General features: G+C 42.1%; 1 protein-coding gene across 13 annotated transcripts in view; it reads left to right on the top strand.

Annotated features, from left to right (window-relative positions):
• CSGALNACT1 (chondroitin sulfate N-acetylgalactosaminyltransferase 1) overlaps window positions 1-25,409 on the top strand; it is a 347,129-nt gene that overhangs the window by 291,300 nt on the left and 30,420 nt on the right. For all 13 annotated transcript variants that reach the window (XM_053900992.1, XM_053901002.1, XM_053900996.1 and 10 more), the window contains one exon: window positions 10,395-10,611. In XM_053900992.1, the coding sequence (XP_053756967.1) occupies window positions 10,395-10,611 (217 nt within the window). The remainder of the gene's footprint in view (window positions 1-10,394; window positions 10,612-25,409) is intronic.

Here is a 25,409-nt window from a genome sequence, read left to right as displayed (position 1 = left end):
TCTGGCATAGATGTTGGCCAAACACAGAAGCTGTCAGCGACAGCCAGGAGACTGGGTGTGTCTGGCAGAGGGAAGGAAAGTGTTCTAAGTATGAATTATGTTAGTGATTGGGATGTAGGTGTGATATGGTAAAGGGCTTTGCTAACCAGGAAGGTTATGAGGGGGTGGTTGTAGTCAGATTGAAGGTCATGGTATCTGATAAAGGGCTATGGGATCAATGTTTTAAAAATTCCAGTCGTTATTATGCATTAGAAATGGATTTCTCCGGGTGCCTGGGTGGCTCAGTCGGTTGAGCGTCCGACTTCAGCTCAGGTCATGAACTCGCAGTTTGTGAGTTCGAGCCCCGCATCAGGCTCTGTGCTGACAGCTCAGAGGCTGGAGCCTGCTTCGGATTCTGTGTGTCCCTCTCTCTCTGACCTTCCCCTGCTCACGCTCTGTCTCAGAAATGGATTTCTCAAGCAACAGTTAAAAAAATCCTATTGCAATATTCTAAAAATTTCCTTGACTTAAATATTATATATGTTAATTTGTGTATTACCAGGCTTTTTACCAGAATATTCAAGAATCCCCATATCTCTGGATCCACAATGATGATTTCTAAAAATGAGTGATTAGATTCAGCCTCCAAGCATGTTTAAGACCAGTGTAGAGCATAGCAAGAGTGGGGCTTGCACCAGAGCCCTGACCTGTCTGACCAAAAGCAGGAATGCATTAAATGGCTAATGGGGCAGAGTGGGATGACATAATAATATAATAGTAGTAATGACAGTTATTAAGGTTATTGCTATTGCTGATATCACTGAGTACTTCCCATGTACCAGGCATACATATTTGCATGTATTAATTTATTTAATCTCTACAACAGCTCTATGAAGAAATAGGTATTAATCCCATTTCTTAAAGATGAGGAAATTGCTGTCCATGAATGAATCAATAATACACTAATCTTCAAAGGTGAATTTTAAGACTGACTTTCCTGATATACTTTGGAAAGTTGATTAGCTTTCTGATGTGATCTTTATTGGTGTTTTTCTGTCCTTGATAGTCAATCTTGAAAAGAAAGGAAGAACAGAAAAGAAAGAATTATAAACACCCATTTGATGGTAAAGTTAAGTTACCTTTAAAGAGACTTACCATGACATGCTTTGAAATGCAGTGATTGCCCATCATCTTCGAGCATACCATTTGGAACCTTGAACTGGCTCCTTATTTAACTGCTATGAAGGTCTTAGTTCACCTGTCTGTAAAAGGAAATGGGTAAATGGCTTACCTCATTAGAAGGCTTTTTTTATTTGTCTTTATTTTTTGAGAGAGGTTAAGAGTGTGAGTTGGGGAAGGACAGAGGGAGGAGGAGAAGCAATCCTAAGCAGGCTCCACACCCAGGGCAGACCTGACGTGGGGCTCAAACTCAATAAGGGGCTAGATCTCACTATCGTGAGATCAGGACCTGAGCCAAAATCAAGTTGTACGCTGAACCAACTGAGCCGCACAGGTGCCCCTAGGAGACTTTTTTAGAACTAAGATGAAATTTGTGAATGTGGTTTGAGAAATAGACATGGGTTGGGGAATGTAAATGCAGTACATCCTCTATTTTGGCAGTAAGTCACTTAAGTAATTGTGTACAGACAAGCTCAGCGGTTGACCAGAGACAGTAACACTGTCACATATTCTCTGCTCTTTAACCTTTTAACTCCTTCTCATTGCTGCTACCTATATCTAAAGATATCTGCTTTTCCACAGCATCCTGGATGTACAGTGTATTGGCAGGAAGTTCCCCAGCTATTCAGAAACGTGCCCCAACAATGGTCACTCTGACTTCCCTCAGATGTTTGTTCTGGAATCCCTGCAGAACTCCCTACTATCTTAGTCCTCACTGCTGTTGTCTAGCCCCTTAAACTGTCTTTAGTTCAGGGAGACATCTAGTCTGTGTAATTTTTCACCATTGGTTTCTTAAAGTTATGGAAAGAGATGGATCTACTATTTCTTCATAACAGGCCACAGTCCTTGAAGAACTCAGGGTGAAAAAGAGATCTGTGTAGTTGGGGATCTCGAGGGGCACATTATGTGGTCTGGCCAACTCAAGGGCATAGAGAGAGGGAAAGTGCAGAGGCCAACTTCCAGGGCAGCCACATCTTGGGCCTTGTCATCTCCTGGAAGAGCCCTGCTTTTTCATTAAACTTACACATCATCAGAAATCCATTTTTCCCCATGACTTCTATTATTACTTCTGACTTCACTCTCCGCATTGTTCATTCATAGTCTGAGCCATTCCGTGCCCTTTGACCTTCCTTTCCTTAGGCCGTACTCCTCCCTTTCTAGCCTGGAGTCCATGATGGATTCCTTTGGCCACTTTCTTCCCAGCCCTCCACACCTGTCCTGCAGAGCCCAGTCCTAGATCACTGTCTTGCCCCCTCCTCCACCTGTCCTTCGTGCTGCTGGAGGAAAGCCCCTGAAGGTCTATGTGTGCTGATATCAGTACAAATTTCTGATCTCCAGCCCGGCTGCACTTTGTGCTATCTCCCATCCTCTGGCCACCATCCAGGCTCCCAGCACCCCTCTCAGGGCCCATATCCACCCTTGGTCCCCTTATGACCTGGGAGGCCTGGCCTCCCTCCCACTTCACTTAGTGTTAGTTCTCATGCCTTTGTTTGGCTTCTTGCCCCAAACCTGCACTACCTGCCCCTTTGCTTTCTTATTTCTGCCCTGCTCTGGAGAGCAGGTGATACTGCTTTGTCCAAGGCCATGTCCTTTCAAGGCTGCTGGTCCCACATACCTCCCACTTTCTCATTCCATCTGTGTATCCTCATTGCCTACTTCTCTTTGTTCCTTCCTCTCAACATATGAAGGGTTGTTTCTTTTTCCTATTTTTTGTAACAAAAGAAAACACTGTCAACTCTGTAAGTTCCCTTAGTTACTGTTCTGTTGCATTCATTCCCTTCTTAGCCAGGCACCTTCCTTCCCTCCCTCCTGCCCTTCCTCTTTGCAAGGGATTTCCATTAGGGATGCAGACTTATTCTGGTTGTCCTGGTGCTTACCTTCTAGTGGTGGGAACAGTAATGAATAGGCAGGTGATGGATGAGAGGTGGCAGAGTGATGGGGCAGGGTGGAAGTGGGGAGCGAGACTAGAGAGGGCCTCTTTGAGGAGGTGGCTTTGTGAGAAGGATCCAGTTGTACCCTGGCCTGAGGGAAAGCATCCCAGGCAGAGGGGAAAGAATGGGCAAAGGTCCACAGGCAACAGTAACTCAACAACTTGAAGGAAATGAAAGGAAAATGTTCAACTCCCTCAACTCATTCCTGCCACTTCATCTGTCATCATCCTTCATGTCTGGCTTGCAGCTCTGTCCCTTCTCTGAAGCCCTCATTGGTGAGGTCACCAGTGATCTCATACTTGCCATCCCGTGGGTCAGTTTCATCCTTGTCATACTTAACCTTGATGAGACTTGCACCACTGCAGTCCTGCACTCGCTGGCTGCCTGTGCCACCTTCTGCCTTCTGTGATTTGTCTCACTTCTCCTGGTCTCTCCACCTCCCTTGCTGATGCACACACATAACTCCTGTGGGGTTGGGACACCCCAGGCCTGCATCCCATGCTCCCTCTCCTCTCCTTACAGACGTCCTGAATGGTCTGACCCACACCCACAGCTTCAGCTTGCAGGCTGGGGACACCCACCTCTGTGTGTCCCAGAGAAGCCAGTCTGCTGCGCTTCAGTCCCCCTCCAGCGGCTCCTGAAATCAGCCTCTCCAAAGCTTGACTCAAAACCCTTTTCTCACCTGTGGTTGGAGTCACACTGCCTTTCTCCCTCTCCCTCACTTGCTGTCCCATTTTCTAACCACGTTTTCTTGAGTTTTTTCCACTTCTCATCATCTCCCCTGGCACTGCCACAATTTAGGGCTTTGTCATTTCTTGCTGAATCATTGTGCTTCTCTCCTCATTGCAATCTGATCTCAATCCCTGTGGTCCCTCGATGCTCTGCTCCCCACCCCGCTGCTGTAAGGTGATGGTGCTGAAGTGGTCCCCGTCTCCCCTGTTAACAACCCTGAGCTTCAGGTCAGAGTTCGTGCCCATGAGGATGACCTAGTGGGCCAGCATGGTGTGCCCTACCTGAGTCCCCCCAGCTTCACTTCCTACCTCTGTCCCAGACCTAGCTTTTTGCACTCCAGCCTTGCTGAACTGCCTTAGGTTTGCCATACATAACACATTGGTTTTTGCTTTTTTCTATCTCTTAGCTTATGCTGATATCTATCCATAGAATGCCCTCTCTGATTTTGCGGTCTTGGCAAACACCCACTCAGTCTTCAGTTCTGGTGAAACATCTTTTATCAAACTGTTCGCACCTTCCGGCAGGTAGACACTTCCTCCTTTCTGTTCCCTTACACCTTAGGTAGACTCTCTTAGGTGCTTATCATACATTTATGGCTGTGCTGTTTACCTATCTACCTTTCTCTCTGAAAGCACAGCGATTATGTTCATTTTTATATTTCTAATATAAAACACAATCCACAGTAAATAACCCATAGGAAAAATCAGTAAGGATCAAAATAACCATGTCACATGAATATGAAGCCTGTCAGGCTGGCGGGGACCTGGTGAGGATCCCAGCCCACCGGGGCGCTGGAATCATAACATGCCTTTGCTTTCCATTTATTGTCTGACATCTGGGAGGTTTCATGAAGTGACAGGTAGGTTGTAGTCTTGGGGGGGTGGGGAATGCCTCTGAAAAGAAAGTCAACTGTTAGTAGAAGTGATAAAATAAGGAGGAGCTCTAAGTAAAGTGAGATTCTTAGAAATTTCTGATAGATTAAGGACCAGGTGATGAATTTGCATAGCTCTATAACAAGAACAAATACATACCAAATGCAATAAATAGAAGTAAGACGAGGCAATTCAGGAGTTGTTTCAGCAAGGGCATCAGTCAGTGCAACTGTTTCTTATCAGACGAAAGAAATGTTTGGTGAAGGCCGAAAACCACAATAAACTTGCGTTGGGACACATCCAGAAGTTACTGTGAACGGATGCACTGTGATGCAGCAGAAAGCAAGGCTTATACAGACATTACCCTACCTGAGGAAGAGCTTTAGAGTGGTCACTTTTTATTCGGTTTTTATGGGGAGAATTTCTTACGTAGAGTACCTGAGCATTTGAAGGTTCAGGGCACTCTCAGGAACATCTCTTTCACAATGTCAGATGTCTACTATTTTCCCTAAGAAAACAGAGCCAGCAACAGATGGCACTGTAATAATGTCTCGTTTATCCCACAGGGTCTGGGAATGAGGTACATATTCCTGCTAAGCAGAATTTTCTAACTGAAAATCACTAAAGCACCAGAATAGTTAAAAATTAATGTTAGGAGTAAAATCTTTCTCGGGTATTTCTGTTTGTCTTCTTGAATAGGAGTAAGGAGAATATGCTCTTACAGTGATATATTCAAGGCAAGTTACATGAGTGTTTTTTCTTTATATTCAGTGTCTCAGACATTTTAATTAAAAACAAATAATGTTCTGCCTCCCCCGCACTGTTGTCAGGAGACCACTAGGTACTACTGTCAGCGTTTCTGCCAGTTCTAGGTTCCCTTTTCCCATACACTCTTCTTTTGTTGGTAGAAAGATTTTTTTATGAGAATTCCTCTTAAAATTTACTACTTTGAATGTGTTGTAGACTATGAATTTAGATGATTATTGTTTAATAACTGTTACAATTGTGCGTGAAAGTAAAAGAAAAGTTCTAAGGGTGGATGTGAAGATTATCTGTGGGTAAATGAGCCAAACAGTGGTTTTTATGACAGACTTTATATTGTTTATTCTGACTTCTGCATGGTCCTGCATCTCTGCTCTGAGCTGTTAATGTCGAATATGAAAAGTGACCTCTAGGGAGCAAACCCTCACACATGGTATGTTCCAGTCAGGCATTAAAAAGTGTGGTGAACACAGGCAGATCACAACTGCCCTGTGACTCAGTTTATTCACCTGTAGAATGACAAGGCTGGCCTAGATGATCTCCAAAGTCCTTAGGGGCCAAAAAACTAGTTCAGCAATGAAAAGTTTAAAATCTCTGAAGACCAGAGTGTTTGGAGGATTGAATGGCCACTTTGGATTGAGAACGTCATGGGAATCCTCCCAAAGGAGGAGGGTCAGATTTAGGAGGGCAAAAAAGGTAGACTGGTGGGGAAATGTGTCTTGAGAAAATTCAAGGCCTTTTCAGCAGTTATTGTGGTAAAGTATACGTAAAATTTACCATTTTAACTATTTTTAAGTGTACAGTCCAGTGACATTAAGCATATTCACATTATTGTGTCACCATCACACTACCCATTTCTAGAACCTTTTCATCATGTCAGACTGAAACTCTGTGCCCATTATATACTAACTCCCCATTTCCTGCTCCCCCAATCCCTGGTAACCACCAGCCCGCTTTCTGTCTCTAGGAATTTGACTAATCTAGATTCCTCATATAAGTGGACCCATACAATATCTGTCCTTTTGTGTCTGGCTTATTTCACCAAGCACGTGGTTTAGGGTTCATCCATGTTGTGGCATGTGTCAGAATCCCATTCCTTTTTAAGGCTGGGTCGTAGTCCATTGTGTGTGTCTACTGTGTTGTGTCCATTCATCTCTTGGTTGAGGTTTGGGCTGTTGCCATCTTTTGGTATTATAAGCAGTGCGTGTATGAACATGTGTGCACAAGTATCTCTTCAAGTCTCTGCTTTCATTTCTTTTGGGTACATACCCAGAAGTGGAACTGCTGGATCATATGTTGATCCCATGTTTAGCTTTTTGAAGAACTGCCAAACTCTTCTCCATTGTGTCTGTACCATTTTCCCACCAGCTTTTCAGGAGGGTTCCAGTTTCTCCAAGGGGAAAAAGTAGTTGTAAATGCTCATTGTGAAGCAGCTTGCCTAGAGCCCATATTTCTCGTGAGGCAGGGATAAGGCCTGCAGTTAGGATAGCACACTGAGGTCACATTATGGAGGGTCTTGAAGGCCTGGACATGGGGTTGGTACTTTATTCTCTAGGCTCTAAGAAGCTTGTGAGAGAGAAGCAGGATTAGAATGGTACTGTAGGAAGGCTGAGGGCCACAGGATATGTCAGGATGGATTGGGTCCTGGAAGTAGGACACGGGTTGGCAGAGGATTGTAGTTATTGTGCTGGGAGACCTGACCCAGGCTCCATGTGGGAAGGTAGGAAAGGCAGGGATGACAGTGGAGAAACTTCTGGGATCAGCAGTGCAGGACTGGGCCACAACCTATGCACATATATTGAGTGAAGGTAGCAGGAGTGTGAGGGTAAGGAGTCGTACCTCCTTGACCTCCAGCATCTTGATTTCTGAGGTCCTATGTTGAGGACAGGTTTTAGAGAGGGGGCCTATGTCTGGTTAGCTCCTGGCCTGCTAAAGGGACAGCCATTTGCTGCAGACCAGGGAACTATACCTTGGATGCCTGGAGGTATCCCCATGTAGTTGGTCATCCTAGAGTCTGGTGTCCTTGAGTAGAATAAGATTTTACTTACAAGCACTAAGAACCTTGCTCAGGAAACAGAAACACCAAAGTGAAAGTAAACTTAGCATCTATGGAGAGAAAGAAGGGGAAAGAGGGTGCCAGTTAGGGTATCTAAACCAAAATCTAAGCTCGCTGTGAAGTTCTTATTTTGATCTCTAATTAACATAATGCATAAAAATGATGCAATCCTATGCAAAGCTGGTTTGCTTTGCATTTGCTGGTGTGCATGCCACCTCACTGGCTGAAAAATCATTTCTGTCTCAGAAGGCTTCTGTCCCCCTTTTCTCTCAGCCCCTTTGTGTTTCCACCACTGAAGATTTCCAGGAGGCACAGGGATCCATTAAGGAGTGGTCCTTTGTGTTACAATCAGACTGAGGGGGCCTGTGTGCAGGTGTGGGAGGATGTGCCTGCGGGTGTGGTGGGTGGGTGGCTAGGTGTGGGTTTTAGTGGACACAGGTTGCAAGAGAGTTTTAAATAACTTATTTAAAATAGAGGGAATTAAGAGATCTGAATCAGATTTATAAGACATCATTAATTTAATTAGGCAAAGTATGGGGAAATACGCTAAAAAGTTGATGTAATAACTGTTTCGAGTCATGGGATGTAGAAGACGATGAGGAAGCAGCTGACATTGTGGTGAGCAAGATTAGCCTGGCTGCTCTGGCCTTCCCAGTAAGGAGTGCCAGGCCTGGAAACCATTTTAACAAAGCTGCCACCCTGTCGCACCCAGGCTGATGATACATGCTCTGCGAAAGGCAGCTCCTCTTATGTGCTGGAGAATCATTATGATAAGAACTATCACATTCTCTGGGTTCTTTGTAAGTAGATGTCCATCTTCTCAGATGGGTTTGTGTATGTTTCTACCTGTATTCTCAAATATGTGGGTTCAGATGTTTTATGATTCTTATCCCTATCTAATGCTGAGAAAGAAAGTGACTCAGTTAAAAAACAATCTTTGGCTCACATACGTTTTTATCTGCATGTTAAACTGTCAGCAGCCTTTTGCAGGTTTCTTGCTGTGTGAAAAAGGTATGCTTGCTGACCCCAATAACAGAAGTTTGACAAGGCACAGCCAGCGACCCCTGGCAGGCCTGTTTCAGCTGTGCAGACACGCTCCATTAGCAAATGCAACTCCTTGCTGACTCGCCCAGCCTTATTTTTGCCCTGGAATTTGGTGGTTTCCCCAGCTGCTGTAGACAACAGTTAGAGGTGGGGAAGAGCCTGTTTCCTCCACAAGCACGAATTGCCTGAAAGAATTAACAGACTTTGAAAGGAACCACTTCACGTTTTCAGAGAAGTCCTTTGAGCTTCCCAAGAAATGAACCTTCTTCTTTCTTCCATGAATGACCCCTGAAGGGACTCTGGATTCTGTTCCAGCATGAGCTCAGCAAAACCTCTCTCAGCTGCCCTGATTCTCAGAGCCATTGAGCAGTATGCCCTGTTACCCAAGGAAGCGATGGAGGCTTCCGAAGAGAAGTCAGTCCTTGTAACTCTGTGCTCTGGTCCTTAAATCATCCGGACTGGCTGCCAGCAGGTTGCGCATTTGGAATCTTGAGGCAGGCCCCTGGGACAGCTGTGAGAAATGAGACTACCTTGAAAATCTGCAGTACCAAACTCCACCTCTTTGTGGCACCTGAAGGAGATCCAGACTTTGAACAGGATCAAAGAGGCTGTAAACAGGAAAAGGACTGTAAAAGGAAAAGCTCCTATTCTGCAGAGAGTGAGGAAGAGAACCCAGCAGTGTTTGTGGAGAAGTCCTGTTATGCCCACAAGAGAAGAGGGAGTGAGGAAGAAAGGAGGGGTGCTTTATCAGAGGCGTCGAGAGCTATGACTCCCCGCAGGCGGGTATTTCCCTGAGATGTACTTTTGTAGCTTCTCCCAAGACTGGAAGGTGCATTCTAGCTAATGTGGGGATTAAGAGGAGGGAAGAAAGATGGAATAGAAAACATGGCAAGTCAGAGGTGAAAGATAAGGGAGATTATCTGGTGATTGGCTGGATTTTTGCAAGATTCTTCTGACTATAGGAAAAACACCCACAATTACCAGTGATGTTGGACAGGCAATGGGACCTAGGCAGCAGGGAATCGTTTGCTTATTTGATAGAAAAATTCTGTTGGATCAGGCCTTTAGGAGGTTCATCCTGAGAGTTGACAGGTCACAACTTCAACCTGACAAATAAGACCGTGGTGTTTTAGTACAAGTGACATGGTGTAGAGCTCATTTGGGGGCGGGGTGTAAATAGATCTCCCAAGTAGTCTGGCTCTGGAGCACTGAGCTGTGCTGCTCCTCAGAGTTAGGAAGGACAATATGAAATTAAATAAGATGTGCACCTGCCATTGTGTTGGGTATCTTATGTGTTGTGTGCTTTAATGCTTCCAGAAACTTGCACAGCCCCAACCCAAAATACCCCCAAAATTGCTATGGTCAGTTCATCTGAAATGGCTATAATATCTAAGAGATAATTTTAACATTCTTTTAAAATTAAGTACGTAGAATAATTATAATATTTATCTAATCATCTTGCTGAAAGTGTGGATAATAGCAGAAAAGAAAAAAAAAAGCACGCCATTCCACATCACAGCCAATCTTATTTTGGCATATTTCCTTACAGTCCTTTTTTGAATGCCTCTAGTATAAATACAGTTTTGTATCTGACATTACAAACTTTTTTCCATGTTTATGAAGCTCTTCAGAAATGTGATTTTTAAATTGATGGGATTTTGATTTCTTTGGGGATTTTTTAACACGGGAGCATTTGGGGTTTTCTAATAGTTATTGTATGTAGAGATTTCATCTTAATTTAATGTTTTCAAAGGCGCATTTTGTGCTAGATCTCAGCTATAAAAAACACTCAGCAGCCAAGGTTAATTTTTGAAACTATCCTTGTATTTCTGTTGACAGGGATCTACCGCACCGAAAGGGATAAAGGCACTCTGTATGAGCTCACCTTCAAAGGGGAGCAGAAGCACGAATTCAGACGACTTGTGTTGTTTCGACCATTTGGCCCTATCATGAAAGTAAAACAAGAAAAGCTCAACATGGCCAACACACTCATCAACGTTATCGTGCCACTGGCAAAGAGGGCGGACAAGTTCCGGCAGTTCATGCAGAATTTCAGGTTTGTTTGTTGGTACATGCCTCCCTTCCTCGCTGTGGTGTGTGTTTAATGCTGATATCATTTCCCGGCATTTCCTGCATTTCCCCTGCCCAATACAAAGGCCCCTTTCTCTTCTTGTTCAACTGTTTTCTTCATATAAAGTTTATCATTTGTATTTGCCTTTCCCTAAAGCAACCAGAAAACTGCCAGACAAGCAGATTTACTTTAAGAAATGAAAATTCGGAAGGGTGGCTTTTCATCAGGATCTGCAAAGATGGCTCACTGCCTGCTGTGTTCAGGCCTAGCTTGAGTTTGGGCTCAGGTTTGGGGACAGCCAGGGGCATGAGTGAGGCCTCTCCCAGACTCTGGAAAGCCATCATCCCCATGGCCCGTGGACTTGGATAGAGGATGTGCGCCTTCAGCTGCAGAAAGCCTTAGTTAGTTGTCCTGCTCCTGCAGCGGCTGCCATGGGTTGAATCAGAATCCATTTTTTATTCTAACCTACATCTCCTCAGAGATTAAATTTAGAATTATGCCAAGAAGTTTCCAAGCACTCATTTTTGTAGCTACTCAAGAAGACGAAGTGCGATTTTATTTTCAGATGCAGTAATGTAGTTTTTACATATGTGTCTTCAAGCTCTCTATTGTGCAGTGTTGGCTCTTGTAAGCCGTTACGACTAACATTTCCTACATTGGTCAGGATTAATTAGCTCACTTAGCTAGCCAGCTTATTTTAAAGATTATATGTGTTAATATGTGTCTAATTATAATCTTGGAAGATCAAAATTTATTTTTAATCTTTTATCATTAAATTCACATTATTAAAAGCTGGTAATGCTCAGTAGAAGGGTGTGGTTGATACTTCTCAAAATTCTAGATAACGAATGAAGTCTTTTTAAAATTTTACATTTGAAGACCAGCCCTTCTCTAAATAAGTTTTAGGGTCAGAATTCAACAGTTTTAGAAGAGGCCTTTGTAAATCACCTGGTCATCCCTGACACATGTTCTCTGTGCCATGTAACTGCCTCCTTCACCAGGCAGGCTGCTCTGTTGTTGACCAGCTTCAGATATAAAGCTGGCTATTATTTGGACCTGCAGTCCACCTGCCTGTGATTTATACTCTGTGGGTCTAGTTCTAGCCTCTGAGGAAATGACTGAACTAATCCATTTCCTCTTATACATGATAGGCTTTTAGATCTTTAAAGACAGCTATCAGAATGTCTGTTGTCTTTTCTTCTCCAGGTTCAGGAGTTGTGCCTTCAGTTGTGACACCATGCAGAGTAGGGTGGGCTGATCTTTTCAACTGTTCCTGATTTGTAGGTACCCTCTGCGACCATCACTTGAGTGTTGTCAGTGTCCTCTGACTCCAATAGTAAAGTGTCTATGGAGCTTTGGCTACTCGCAGCCTTCCTTCGGTGTTTCTGTGTTCCCTGCATTCTCTTTAGGATGTCAGAGTGCTGCTGGTTGATTAAGCATGATTTCCTGAGAAGGACTGAACCTGTGGTTGGCACTGGGCATTAAGTCAAATCATTGCTCCCAGCAGCTGGTGTGCCCATTTCTAGCACTAGTTGACAGTGAGTTTCTTTGGCTAGGAAGCTGCCTAGAGCTTGCCAGATTATGGGCCCTGAAATCTGTGTCATCCAGTCATGAAGGCCAGTCACTGTGCGTGCTGGGCTTGGCAAGGTAGAGCTCGTGCTAAAGGAGTGTCTGCTCAGTCCTCTGCGTGGGACTCTGGGGCCTGGAGTAGCAGGATTCTCTTGGTTATATATGACCGGATTGCAAATATTTAATAATAGGAATAAAACTAGAAGAGAAGTATTGTTGAAAAAGATAAAATGACTAGTTTACCAGTCTCCAACATTGAGATGATGAAATGAAATGTAATGTTAATGTTACATTTCTAGTTAAAATATCTAGTTAATGTTTTAAAATGTGGTACATAGGCAGGAGAGGGTGGGTGGGAAGGCTTGCTACTTGGGTAGGGTATTTGGAAGGCCTGTGTGTGCCAGACACTTGACCAGATATAGGGGTAAAGAGATGAGCTCCAGAGATGGTGCCTGCATTCAGGTGGACTAGCATCCACTTGAAGGGAGCTAGGAACTCCAGGAGAAATGGAGACCAGGGGCAGTGGGCCATAAGAAAGCCTTCCCAGGACAGAGGACACTCAGAAACTCTAGGGGTTTCTGAGTGTGTTGGGTCTCTGAAAAAATGAGATGAGAAAGGGTACTCAATCCTGAGAGTATTTAATTCTGTGTCAGAACTAGTAGAGGTGGATTTCAAAGCAGCCAGCAGAGAATGGATTGTTCAGTGTATGACCTTAGGACAACTAATCATAGCAGAAAAAATTTAATTCTTATTGCATACCAGAACTCAAAGTAAACACCGCTCAATTAAATATTTAAATAGAATTAATATAAATATAAGAGTATTGGAGAAAATACAAGGGTCTATTTATTAAATATTTGATATTGTCTTTATGAAATCCCTTCCATCCCAAGATTAGAAGATACTAACTCTGGTTGGCCCTGAAGATGGCATCATGAGTGACTTTTGTTTCCTTCTTTTGAATTCTGGTTTGTAAATTTTTATGTAGTTACCATATGTTTTATGTTTTGTTTAAAAATTCAACGAAAGATTTTATTTTTGGCTGTTATAATTTAAACATGGATTTTTAGTTTATAACAGTGATATATAGCTATTATAAGATATTTAAACAATACAGAACACAAGGAATGAATTATTTAAAAACTCCCAGCCTTCCCTCCCCCAATTAATCATTCTTAACATTAATTAAACTCCATTATAGGTACTTTTCTTTGAATATATGCACATAGAAGAATAACTTGCTAACTAGAAATAATTTAATATAACATGAGATATACTATATATTCTGTTTGTAAATAAATAATTACAATTTTACCTGACTTAATTTATAGAAACAAATCTGAAGTATAACTGAAGAAATTTCTGGTCTTTAAGAAAATGTTTCTCATTTGAATTCTCTCTCTCCCTTGCTCTCTGCCCCTCCCCCACGCTGTCCTGGTCTCTCTCAAATAAATAAACTTAAAAAAAAAAACAAAAAGAAAATGTTTTTCTGCTGTAAGAGGTAATTAGTTCTGAAGAGATCTCTGTAAAAAATTTTTAAAAAAAAGGTTTCGCAAAACAGAAAATATTGGAATTACTATGTATTTTTTTGCTGCGTATTTTTAACTTTAGAACAGATTGAAAAATTACAATAACAAGAGGAAATCAGCAGTTATACTTTCTCCCTCTCCTACATCCCATTTATCGTTTTTACCTCATCAGGGTTTGCAGCCTTTACGTTCTGTTTTGCAACCACAGAGCTGGTATTTGGGTGGGTTTTGTGTCCTTGGCAGCAGCCCTGGCAGGAGCGGCTGCAGTCCTGAGGTCATGGTTGGCTATGGTGCACAGGCAAGAAAGGTTTTCTAGAAGCATTGTAAATTAGAGGCCCCTGGGTGGCTCAGCTGGTTTGGTGTCTGACTTTGGCTCAGGTCATGGTCTTGTGGTCCGTGAGTTCGAGCCCCGTGTTGGGCTTTGTGCTGTCAGCTCAGAACCTGGAGCTTGCTTCAGATTCTGTGTCTCCTTCTCTTCCTGCACCCGCCTTGCTCTTGTTCTGTCTCTCAAAAATAAATAAACATTAAAAAAATTATAAAAAAGAGGAAGGGTTGTAAGTGCTTGAGAGTAGAGTCTGCTTGTGGTCATTTTAGTTTAAGGATCACTTGGCTGGACTTAAAATCCTCAGGATACTCTTTCCTCAGGACGTTGTAGACATTCCTCTGGCATCCAATGATACTGTGGAGAAGCGTCAGGACGACTTTTTTGGTCTCTCCCGAGAATGACTTCCTTTTGCCTGAAGAATTCCTTCTTTAGTCTTGAATCCTAATAGCTTAATCAGGACAGGTCTCCTCTCAGTGTCTGTTGTTTTCTGAGATTTTCCTGTGGTTAATCAAGTTTTCTTTTTTGTTTTGTGGATTCTTCCATGTCAGGAAAATTTTTTGGTGTTTTAATTGTGAATACCTCTCCTGCTCAGCTTGTTGGTGTCTCTGCTTTACAGACACAGTTGCGTATTTCACAGACCTCCCCCATTTATCAGCTTCTCTCTGTTTTGTAATCCTTCGTCTATTATCTGCTTTTACATAGCCTTTCCTTTTAGGTGAGTAATTTGGTTTTCAGGTGTCTCTATTTTGTACCTTGCTATTTTTAGTTTATCACTTTTGTCTGTTCGGGCTCTCAACTCACTTTCTCAGCACAGAATGTGCCTTTTAATATGTTGTTTTTATCATTGCTTCTTTGAATTTTTTATTGAATTCACATTATTAAGGAAGTGTGAAACATTTGTGAGACGTTTTCTTCTGTTTGAATTGTATTTTCTTCCAGACTAGGTTTTTTTTTTAATGCTATTGCTTTCTTAGTAATCTCTTTTTCTTTCTTCCTTAAACTGTGTTACTGTTCCTGAAGCACGGTTTCTGTGAGGTGTCTCTTCAGCCTCCTTCTGCATGGCATGCAGATGGCCACACAGGCCATTTGCTCTGACTTTGTGTGGATGGGTTCTCCTTGCCTACCTCCCCAACTTGATGGAGAACTGTTTGTATCCCACTCCTGGCTGTGTTCTGAGGGTAGTGTATTTGTTTTATTTGCTGTATTTGCAGTCTCCCAAGAACACGGGAAGAGAGAAAGAACTCAGTGGAGGCTTTGTACAGCTTTTGTTGAAGATTCCCAATTCCTGTGGCTCTTCTGTGCCCTGGGATGGATGTGAGCTGGGCTAGGCTCACTCTGTCTAGTGGTGGATGGGTCTTTGTACTAGAGTGGAAGATGATTTGGCTCTCAGAACAGGCCCTCAGTGGAGGGCTGAGGCCTGAAACATCAGAGAGAATCAGCTCTCTTTGCTTACTTTTCTTACCTTCACCTATTGTCTTCAGCAGCTCTTTCCACTCCCACAAATCAAAAAGAGGAAAGAAGATAAGGTTTTGGCCTTTTGTTTAATGATTGGCTCTGTGTGTGTGTGTGTGTGTGTGTGTGTGTGTGTGTGTGTATCTGTGTTGTGGGGGTACATGTAAGATGCTTCATCTGTCAGCATCTCCCATCCTTTCTCCTCTTTCTGCTTTTAAGAAGGATCTGCACTAACTGTGGTCACCTTTTTTTTTTTAAGTATTTATTTTGAGAGAGAGAGCACACACACACACAAGCAGGGGAGGAGCAGAGAGAGAGGGAGAGAATCCCAAGCAGAGTCCACCCTGTCAGTGCAGAGCCTGACACACGGCTTGATGCCACGAACGTGAGATCATGACCTGAGCCTAAATTAAGAGTTGGACGCTTAACCGACTGAGCCACCCAGGTGCCCCTGGTCATCTTTATTCCTTTGCTCCTGCCCACTCCACCTTTTTTACAGGTGTTCACAAAGTGTAATGAGAACAGCCTTACCGTCCTTCTCTACTTTCCACACAATGTGGAGAGACCACGTATTCTGCTTTGGCTCTTCCTTCACTGAGATCCTGAAGTGGGAGTTGGGGCCCCCTGTCTCTCCCCAGACCAGCCATTCCCTGGAGCCACTTTATCACTGCCCTGGCTGCTTCCCTAGCTCTTCTGGAGGAAGTGTCTAGGACTGGAAGCCACATGAGGGGAGAATAGAATCTTCCGTTTCTTCCACTGTCGTCTTTGAAGATTATGTCATGTTCATTAGTCATTTATTGGTAGCAATACTTGATATTTGCCACTATTTTTGGTACCTGGTTTGCAGTGATCACTATATGAGATTAATTTATTTAAAACATTATCCTTCCACTGCATGCCCTTTAAAATGTAAATGCCCTTTGTCCTGATCCATTTGAATGAGGAATCTTTTACAAGTTGCTTCATATATCTAGGCTTTTGTATCTTCTGTAAAATCTAAGTACTGGTCCAGATGGATCCCCTTGCAGCCCTGACACTCCTTATGACACATAGATTTAGGGCTTTGTTTTGTTTTTCACTTCAGCATTGTTTTGCTAATTACTTACCTAGAAAAGACCTAAATGGCTAAGAATTATAACAAATATGCCTTCTTGGACAGAAGAAAGAGATGTAGAACCTGGAATTCCCCAGAGAGAGTGGCCTGTAGGGAAGACTGGGTCTGAGGAATCAGATCACTTGGGGTGATGACCAAGCATGGGGTAGAATCTGCAAGGAACAAAGGCCAAGTTTTCATGCTCCAGACCTGTGTTGGGTATGGGTCCTGGGGACAAAATTGATTCCTGGGTACATAGAGTATATGGGCTAAGATATTTGCTCTCATTATTTTATTTTATTTATTTAAAAAAAATTTTTTAATGTTTATTTACTTTTGAGAGAGAGAGACAGAGGGTGAACAGGGGAGGTACAGAGAGAGAGAGAGGGAGACACAGAATCTGAAGCAGACTCCAGGCTCTGAGCTGTCAGCACAAAGCCTGGCGTGGGGCTTGAACCCACAAACTGCAGATTCATGACCTGAGCCCAAGTCGGATGCTTAACCAACTGAGCCACCCAGGCACCCCTAGTCTCATTATTTTAATCATCTCAACTAACCCTAAAAATTATTTGTATTTACAAAAACTAAAAATTCAATAAAACCATTTTTATAAAGGTCAGTGGAGAAAGACTCATTAAAAATGTAGAATGTACCTGGAAGCTGGGACTAAAGACAGATTGCAGATTGTCAAAAATGTCAGCTCCAAAGTTGCTGGTAGACAAAGGGAAGAGGGGAAAACTGAGGCTAGTTTACTTCAGCCCTCAGTAGTTATTGGAGTGAAGGGTGTTATTTGTTGGGGGAGAAAAGCTTCTTCCTAGCACTAGATCTTAATGGTCTTTATTTAAGAGGCAGTAAGCATTAAATGAGTGATATTCCTAGGATTTACAAGAAATTATGAAGCCAGAGCTTCAATATTGTCATCTCCCTGAGTAGGAGTACAGTTCACAGGAGCAACAACTCCCCAATCTGGCTGCTGGCTGCTGCTTTGTGACTGGTGTGCTCAGTGACTCCACTGTTGTTCATGGAGATGCGATGCCTTTTTACCCTGGCAGGCTTGTTCTCCCTTGCTGTCGACCTAGTCCTGGCCCATGGGGGAACCTCACGGTTTCCACATGCTGTTTCCCTCCCAGGAATGCCCCACATGCCTCACCTGGGGTCTGGGGGACTTCATCATCAGGATTCCTTTACCTGTGGCCAAGAATAGAGAGAGCGTACGCAGGAACCTTGCTTCACATTTAGCCCCTGTTTGTATCTGTTTCCCTTTGACCAACAGCATGTTAACTTAAAACCTGATGCCTCCTCCTCTTCCTCCTCCTCCTCCATCCACTTCCTTGTCCTTGTGCTCTTCTTCTTTTTCTTTAATCACCTGATTTCCCTTTGAAACTATTCTTGTATTTGCTTCTTGGCTGTTTAGTTTCCCTTGGCTTCTGGGTTATTGGGTTTAAGCTCATCAGTTATTTCATGGTGTAGTTAGTGATAGCAGGAAGAAACTCATAATAACAAAGCTTTAGATTGTCTTTGCATCTTTATTTCTGAGCCTGTCCCAGAAAAAAATAGATTTTTATTCAAATGATTTTTTTATGATTTTTAAAAATCTTTCCCAGTTCATTTCAAGTTTGCTTGATTTTTATTTTGACTACTTCCAGCTGGTCTGAGAACCCTTTTTCGTGTTGCTATGATTCTCCTCAGACTTTAGTAGTTATTTTTGTTTTATGTTCTTTCTTTCTTACTCTTCTCTCATCCCTCTCTAGGCATTTATATTTTAAGGAAATATCAGGGAAATCTTTTACTTAAATTTTCTTTAATGATTTTTAAATCCCTTTTCTGCCTAGAATCATTGAAGAGGTCCTGGAGATTTCTGGATTTTTAAAAAACAATGACTAGAGATTCTCTGAGAGTGAAATGAGCCTTGAGGGTAGGTCTAAGCTGGTAGACTTTAGAGTGTAACAGAAAGGCTTCAAGTCATCATCAAATATAGGAATATAGGAAACTAATGTAGTTTCCACGGTATCATCCTCCCTCCCACTCATGCCCCTGTACCTCTCCCGTGGACCCTTTCTCTATTCACACACCAGTGTTGCGCCCAGGAAGGTTTTAGGGTTTGTATGTTTGAGAAGAAGTAATCTACATCATTCACCTTACTTGAAGAAAAGTGTCTATTTGGGGATCTAATAGGGGTTCTTTCTTATTTCATTTGAGCCACAGATTATGTGAAAACATCTACCCAAGACTAGAAAATGATCAGCTGGAAATGATTTCATTTGATATTCTGAAATGGGCACCCAATTGGTTGGTTGAAAGTCAAAATCAGTCTCATTTCGTGACACTGATCAGACTACTGAAATAATGAAATCCAGGAACTGTGTAGTAATTTAGCTCGAGGTGAGGGGATGGAAAAGACCCACCAAACCAAAGATGAATATTATTTTTTATAGCCAGATTTCGGAAGGCCCCCATCACATACTTTTTCCCTCTTCAGGATAGAATGTAGTCTTCTTTTCTAATGCCTTTTGGCTAAGCAGTTTCCTCTTGTTGTCAGTGCAGACCTTAGGTAGCATTTGGAGTCTAATGGGCCATTATGTATTATCTCATTTGCATGGGACATAATTAAAGCTAAATAATAGATTTTTTTCTCATACCTGATATATTTGAGTAGAAAATTGACTTAGAATAGAATAGTGATATAATTTCCTTGCATCTATGCCTTCTTAGCCAATGAAACCCTTTCTCTGCTCCTCTCTACCTGTGTGGAGCCTCTTACCTGTCAAGGCTCAGCTTGAATACTCCTCTTCCATGATACCCCTTCTCCATCACTCAATAGGAATTAATCATGCTCTTCTCAGCCCCTTGACTCGTTAGACCTCCAAAGTATTGCTGCAGAGAGTCCATCCTGCCTTATACTCTTCAGCTGTTCATTCTTTCCAATATGCTGTCAGATCCCTGAGGCAAGTAGGGTGACCAGTTGTACCAGTTTGCTTGGGACTGAGGAGTTTCCTGGTATATTGCCTTTCAGTGCTAAAACCTGGAGAATCCCAGGCAAACCTGGGTGGTTGGTCCCCCTACAGGCACCATTAATGATTGTTTTTAAAAAAATCTTATTCCAATGAGAATAATGCATTGCACAACAAAGTTACTCAGTAAATCTTTTTGAGTCCATGTTTCCACTAGCCACTTAATCTGAGGTATAAAAACAAGTACCCCTAATTATATGAAAACATAGTCTTCCTCTGTCTCTCTCTTTCATCTTCTGTGGCAAGATGTCCAACCTCTTATGCACTCCCAGTCTTTCTAGTAATCCCTCAGGGACGTTTCACATATCCTCAAATATAAGTTCAGCTTCCACTGACTGCCTAGGCATCAGCTGCATGAAGCAAACTCACTGCTCTGACAACAGCCAGAGTTGTTGGCACTCACTAATGCCATGGAAGCTGCTGGTGCAGCCATCACTGTGCCAACACTGCCATGTTTATTCCCCAAAAGTCCTTGGCTTGAGCTCCTGACACCCCGTCATAATCTTGTTTTCTGTAAAGAGAGCCTTTCAGTGTTTCCTGAAGCCCCATATCTTTCTAGGACTCACCCATGAGTCCACAGGAGCCAGCTGAAGAGCAGGGATAACACTGGGGATGCACATTGTTTCACAATCACATACCTCTGATGACTCAAGTGTTTTACTGAACCTGATTCTTCCTTAAGATTGTGGTTCTGACCAGGGGAGCTATTTTGCACCTTCTACTGTGGCATGTTGGGTAAAGTCTGGAGACATTTTTGGTTGTCACAGCTGAGGTGGGGGTTTGGGGGTGTTACTGACATCTGGTGAGTAGAGGCCAGGGATGCTGCTGGGCATCCTGAAATGCACAGGAAACTCCTTCCACAGTAGGGAATTATCTGGTTCAAAATGTCAGTGGTGCTGAAGTTGAGAACCCCTTTGGGATGAGTTCTCTCCCTAAGAGTACAGCACTTCGTCCACATAGGCCTGGGGTTACCCTGTCCCCCAGTCCACCAGACTGCCCAGTCATATCTGACTACTCCCATCAGGAATGCAAGTTGAAAAGTCCTTCCCCATGGCCAATTTACAGTTTTGTTGAGGGTTCCTCCATGCTCCTCCTGGGCACACAAACTCACTGAGCTTTGTGGTAGAGTCCTAGACCGATTAAGACCAAAGCTGTGAGATTTCATAGGTACATCCTTCATCCTGCTAGGGTAACCTTAGGTATACAAATATCAGGCTGGTCCTTAAGAAACCTGGATTTTATGCCTGGCTGCCTCCAGAGCTTGGGCAGGTCATTCGAACTCCTTTCTTTACCTATGTACTGAGAGTGTAAGCGAAAGTCAACTACCTCTTTCCACACTGCAGTTCAGATTAGTAACAGAACTCAAAGACTGTGATGTGCTTTTAGCCTCTTGGGAAATAAAAATATAGGTGTGTAAGTGACTAGGATATGTGTTTTCTGACTGCAAATATATCTTTTTTTTTTTTATTTTTTTTTATTTTTTTATTTTTTTTTATTTTTTAATATATGAAATTTACTGTCAAATTGGTTTCCATACAACACCCAGTGCTCATCCCAAAAGGTTCCCTCCTCAATACCCATCACCCACCCTGCCCTCCCTCCCACCCTGCCCTCCCTCCCACCCCCCATCAACCCTCAGTTTGTTCTCAGTTTTTAACAGTCTCTTATGCTTTGGCTCTCTCCCACTCTAACCTCTTTTTTTTTTTTTCCCTTCCCCTCCCCCATGGGTTTCTGTTATGTTTCTCAGGATCCACATAAGAGTGAAACCATATGGTATCTGTCTTTCTCTGTATGGCTTATTTCACTTAGCATCACACTCTCCAGTTCCATCCATGTTGCTACAAAAGGCCATAAGACTGCAAATATATCTTAATTAGTCCCTGTACTCTGTGGTACAATATCCTCTGGGAGAAGGAGCTGTTGTTTTCCAGGAAAAAAATGTCTTAAAAAGACAAGGTCTTTGTGGGTTGCCTTTTTGTTTTGTTGTTGGTTTCCTTCCCTGAGCAAAAGCTTTTTATTTTGGTGTAGTCTTTTGCTTTTGTTTCCCTTGCCTGAGGAGACATGTCTAGAAAAATTTTTCTGTGGCCAATGTCAAAGAAATTACTGCCTGTGTTTTCTTCTAGGAGTTTCATGGTTTCAGGTCTCACGTTTAGGTCTTTAATCCATTGTGGGTTTATTTTTGTGTATGGAGTAAGAAAGTGGTCCAGTTTCATTCTTTTGCATGTCTGTCCAGTGTTCCCAACACCATTTGTTGAAGAGACTGTCTTTTTACCATTGTATATTCTCTCCTGCTTCATTGAAGCTTAATTGACCATATAATCATGGGTTTGTTTCTGGGCTCTATTCTCTTTCATTGATCTGTGTGTCTTATTTTTGTGCCAGGACCACACTGTTTTGATCATTATAGTTTTGTAGCATATCTTGAAATCTGGGATTGTGATACCTCTAGGTTTTTCTTCTTTCTCATTGCTTTGGCTATTCAGTGTCTTTTGTGATTCCGTACACATTTCAGTATTATTAATTCTGGTTCTGTGAAAAATGTTGTTGGTATTTTGATAGGGATTGCATTAAATATATAAATTGCTTTGGATAGTGTGGGCATTTTAAGAATATTGGTCCTTCCAATCCATGAATATAGAAATCTTTGCATTTGTTTGTGTCATCTTCAATTTATTTCAACAGTATTTTATAGTTTTGAGAGTACAATTCTTTCACTATCTTGGTTAAGTTTATTCCTAGGTATTTAATTATTTTTGGTGGAGTTGTAAATGGGATTGTTTTTGTTAATTTGTCTTTCTGCTGCTTCATTATTAGTGTATGAAAATGTAACTGATTTCTATATATTAACTTTGTATCCTATTACTTTACTGAATTCATTTATCAGAAGATATTTGCAAATGACATATTTGATAACGGGTTAATAGCCAAAATATATAATTAACTTATACAACTCAAAACCAAACAACAACAACAACAACAACAACAACAACAACAACAAATAATCTGACTAAAAAATGGGTAGAGGACCAGAAATAGACATTTTTCCGAAGAAGACATACAGATGGCCAACAAACACATGAAAAGATGCTCACCATCACTCAACATCAGAGAAACGCAAATCAAAAGCACAATGAGATATCACCTTATACCCATTAGAAGGGCTAAAATAAAAAAAACACAAGAAATAACAAGTATTGGTGAGGGTGTGAAGAAGGAATCCTCATGGGCTGTTTGTGGGAATGCAAATTGGAGCAGGCATTTGGAAAACAATGTGGAGGTTCATCCAGAAATAAAAATAGAATTGCCATATGACCCAGTAATTCCACTTCTGGTATTTACCCCCCAAAATAAAACAGTAATGAAAACAGTAATTCAAAAAGATATGTGCCTCTTATGTTTATTGAAGCATTGTTGCAATAGCCAAATTATGGAAGCAGCCAAATGTCCATCCATAGATGAATGGATAAAGAAGATGTGGTATAAGTACACAATGGAATATTACTCATCCATAAAAAAGAATGAGATCTTGCCATTTGCAACAACATGGGTGGAGCTAGAGAATATTATGCTAAGTGAAATAACTCAGAGAAAGACAAATACCATATGATCTCACTCATATGTGGAAGAAACAAAACAAATGAACAAAGAAAAATGAGACAAGCAAAAAAACCTCAGACTCTTAAATACAGAGAACAAGCTGATGGTTGCCACAGGGGAGGTGGGTGGGGGATGGGTGAAATAGGTGAAGGGGATTAAGAGTACAGTCATCTTGATGGGCACTGAGGAATGTGTAGAATTGTTTAATCACTATATTGTACACTATATAGTAAGTAGGATTGTGGAGCTAATACAAAGAAAGCATCCATGTGAAATGAAGAGCTTCCCTGAAGTGTTCTTAGGAAGCTGGGGTTCCCTGACACTTATATGGCTTTGCTGTAACCTGACCATGGTCATTATAGAGATGTGCTCTCAGGGGCACCTAAGTTAGCTCGGAGGATCCAGGCATAAACAATCACACCAAAACACAGACATCTCCACATACACAGTCACCCACATACACACTATTTTCTCACACACATTGTTCCAGGTGATGGAGTCTAGTGAGAATTATTTTGAAAAATATAAAAATCACACATTCAGACAGATTGGTGATGGTGTTTCCATAGTACTTGTGCTCATTCTCTCGTAGAGCATTTGTTTATTGTGTTCTAGGTAGTTTTAGTTATGTACAGTAGATAGATACCTTATCAAGGGCAGAAATGTTTTATTCATTTTTTAAGATCCCCTGGTAGAGCATCTGCCACGTAGTATGTTGCTTGTTTGGTTATTGTTTGTGGAAGGAAGGAAGGAAGGAAGGAAGGAAGGAAGGAAGGAAGGAAGGAAGGAAAAAATGAGTAAATGAAATGGAACCCTGGAGGAGCACCTCAGAACCAATTCTGCTTTGCCTTTTTGGGAAGCCTCAGCTGGCGAATGAAGAGTGAAGGGCCAGTGTATCTCTGTTTTATTCCTTGAAAACAGGGAAGTGCTTTGAATAGATTTTTAAATGCCAGCAAAGATGTTACTACAAAAACAAGAATGCTTTTTATGCAGGCTCAGCGGGTGACCCTCTCCTGATTCTGGGATAAATTTTTTCCAACTACACATGCAGTTTGAAAGCACATTTTTCCTGGTGCTTGGCTCTCTGTGTGTTCTTTTATTCTACCCTGGCAAAGAAAGTTAAAGCATTATCTGGCAAGTTAGCAAAAGAGATCTTTTATGGAAGAGAATTTTGTTGTCAGTAGGTATGGTTTAGACTGCAGGGACTGAGGCTGTGAGGGAGCTCTCAGTTTGAAGCACTTTGTCACATGCTGGGCCTCTGTTCCTGGTTCCTTGTCTGTCTAAGAGCTCTGCCATCAGACTGCATTTCAGAGGCAGCTCTTACCTTTAATTCACGGGAAAGAAACAGATTCTCAGAACCAAGCCTGTGACCAGGAAGAGTCCTGCATGCTTCTAGCCTCGGGTCAATATCATCTTCCCTGATATTTCTTCCATCTGGGATTCTCTTCTTCCTCTTCTCTTCCTCTACCCTAACCCTCCTTCAGGCCCCAGCCATTCCAGCTGATAGGATTTGCTGTGTTTTCTGAACTGTCTCCTTGTTATTTGTGCCATGAGGTGTCATTATTTTATTTGAGTTCATTTTATTTCCCAAGTATGTTGAGCAGAGGAACCAGATCTCCTACATCTTTGGATTTCTCCCAGCGAGGCAGTCACTCCTTTTTGATGGCATTATAAAAAAAAAAAAAAAAACAAAACAAAAAAACGTTGAATAAATTAGCCTCTGCAGTTAGAGCTCAGGGATTTTCAGAAAGCTGTTATGTGGACTGTTGTTTGGGGGGTTAAGGAAAGTAGTGAATATAGAGACAAACGGAATAAAAAGGAAGGACATGCAAAATGTCAAAATATCACAAAATATTCAACCAGTAGAATCTTTCATTAATTTGCTTCCAGAAAACTCTTATTTAAACTGTGCACACACATATATGTGTACACATACATGTACACACATATTTACACACATGTACTTACACATATACACACATATGTTCATATACACATACCTAATTTATGCACATATCACAATTGTATATGCAGTAAACCCTCAGCGGAGTATCTTACCAGATTAGCTAGGTGTTACCATTTAGAGAGCAGGACATAGGCAAATAAATAAGCTTTGGTGGAGAAAGTAGGTCTAGACCAGTCCAGAGCCAGAAGCCTGGCCCAAAGAGGGCTGTCGGGACCCTGGAGCCTGAGGTGCCAAGTACCTG

The sequence above is a fragment of the Panthera pardus genome, unplaced genomic scaffold (genome assembly GCF_024362965.1).
Source record: "Panthera pardus isolate Hobbes unplaced genomic scaffold, ASM2436296v1 HiC_scaffold_13, whole genome shotgun sequence".
NCBI classification, from domain to species: domain Eukaryota; kingdom Metazoa; phylum Chordata; class Mammalia; order Carnivora; family Felidae; genus Panthera; species Panthera pardus.
This window is presented reverse-complemented; position numbering and strand designations above follow the sequence as displayed.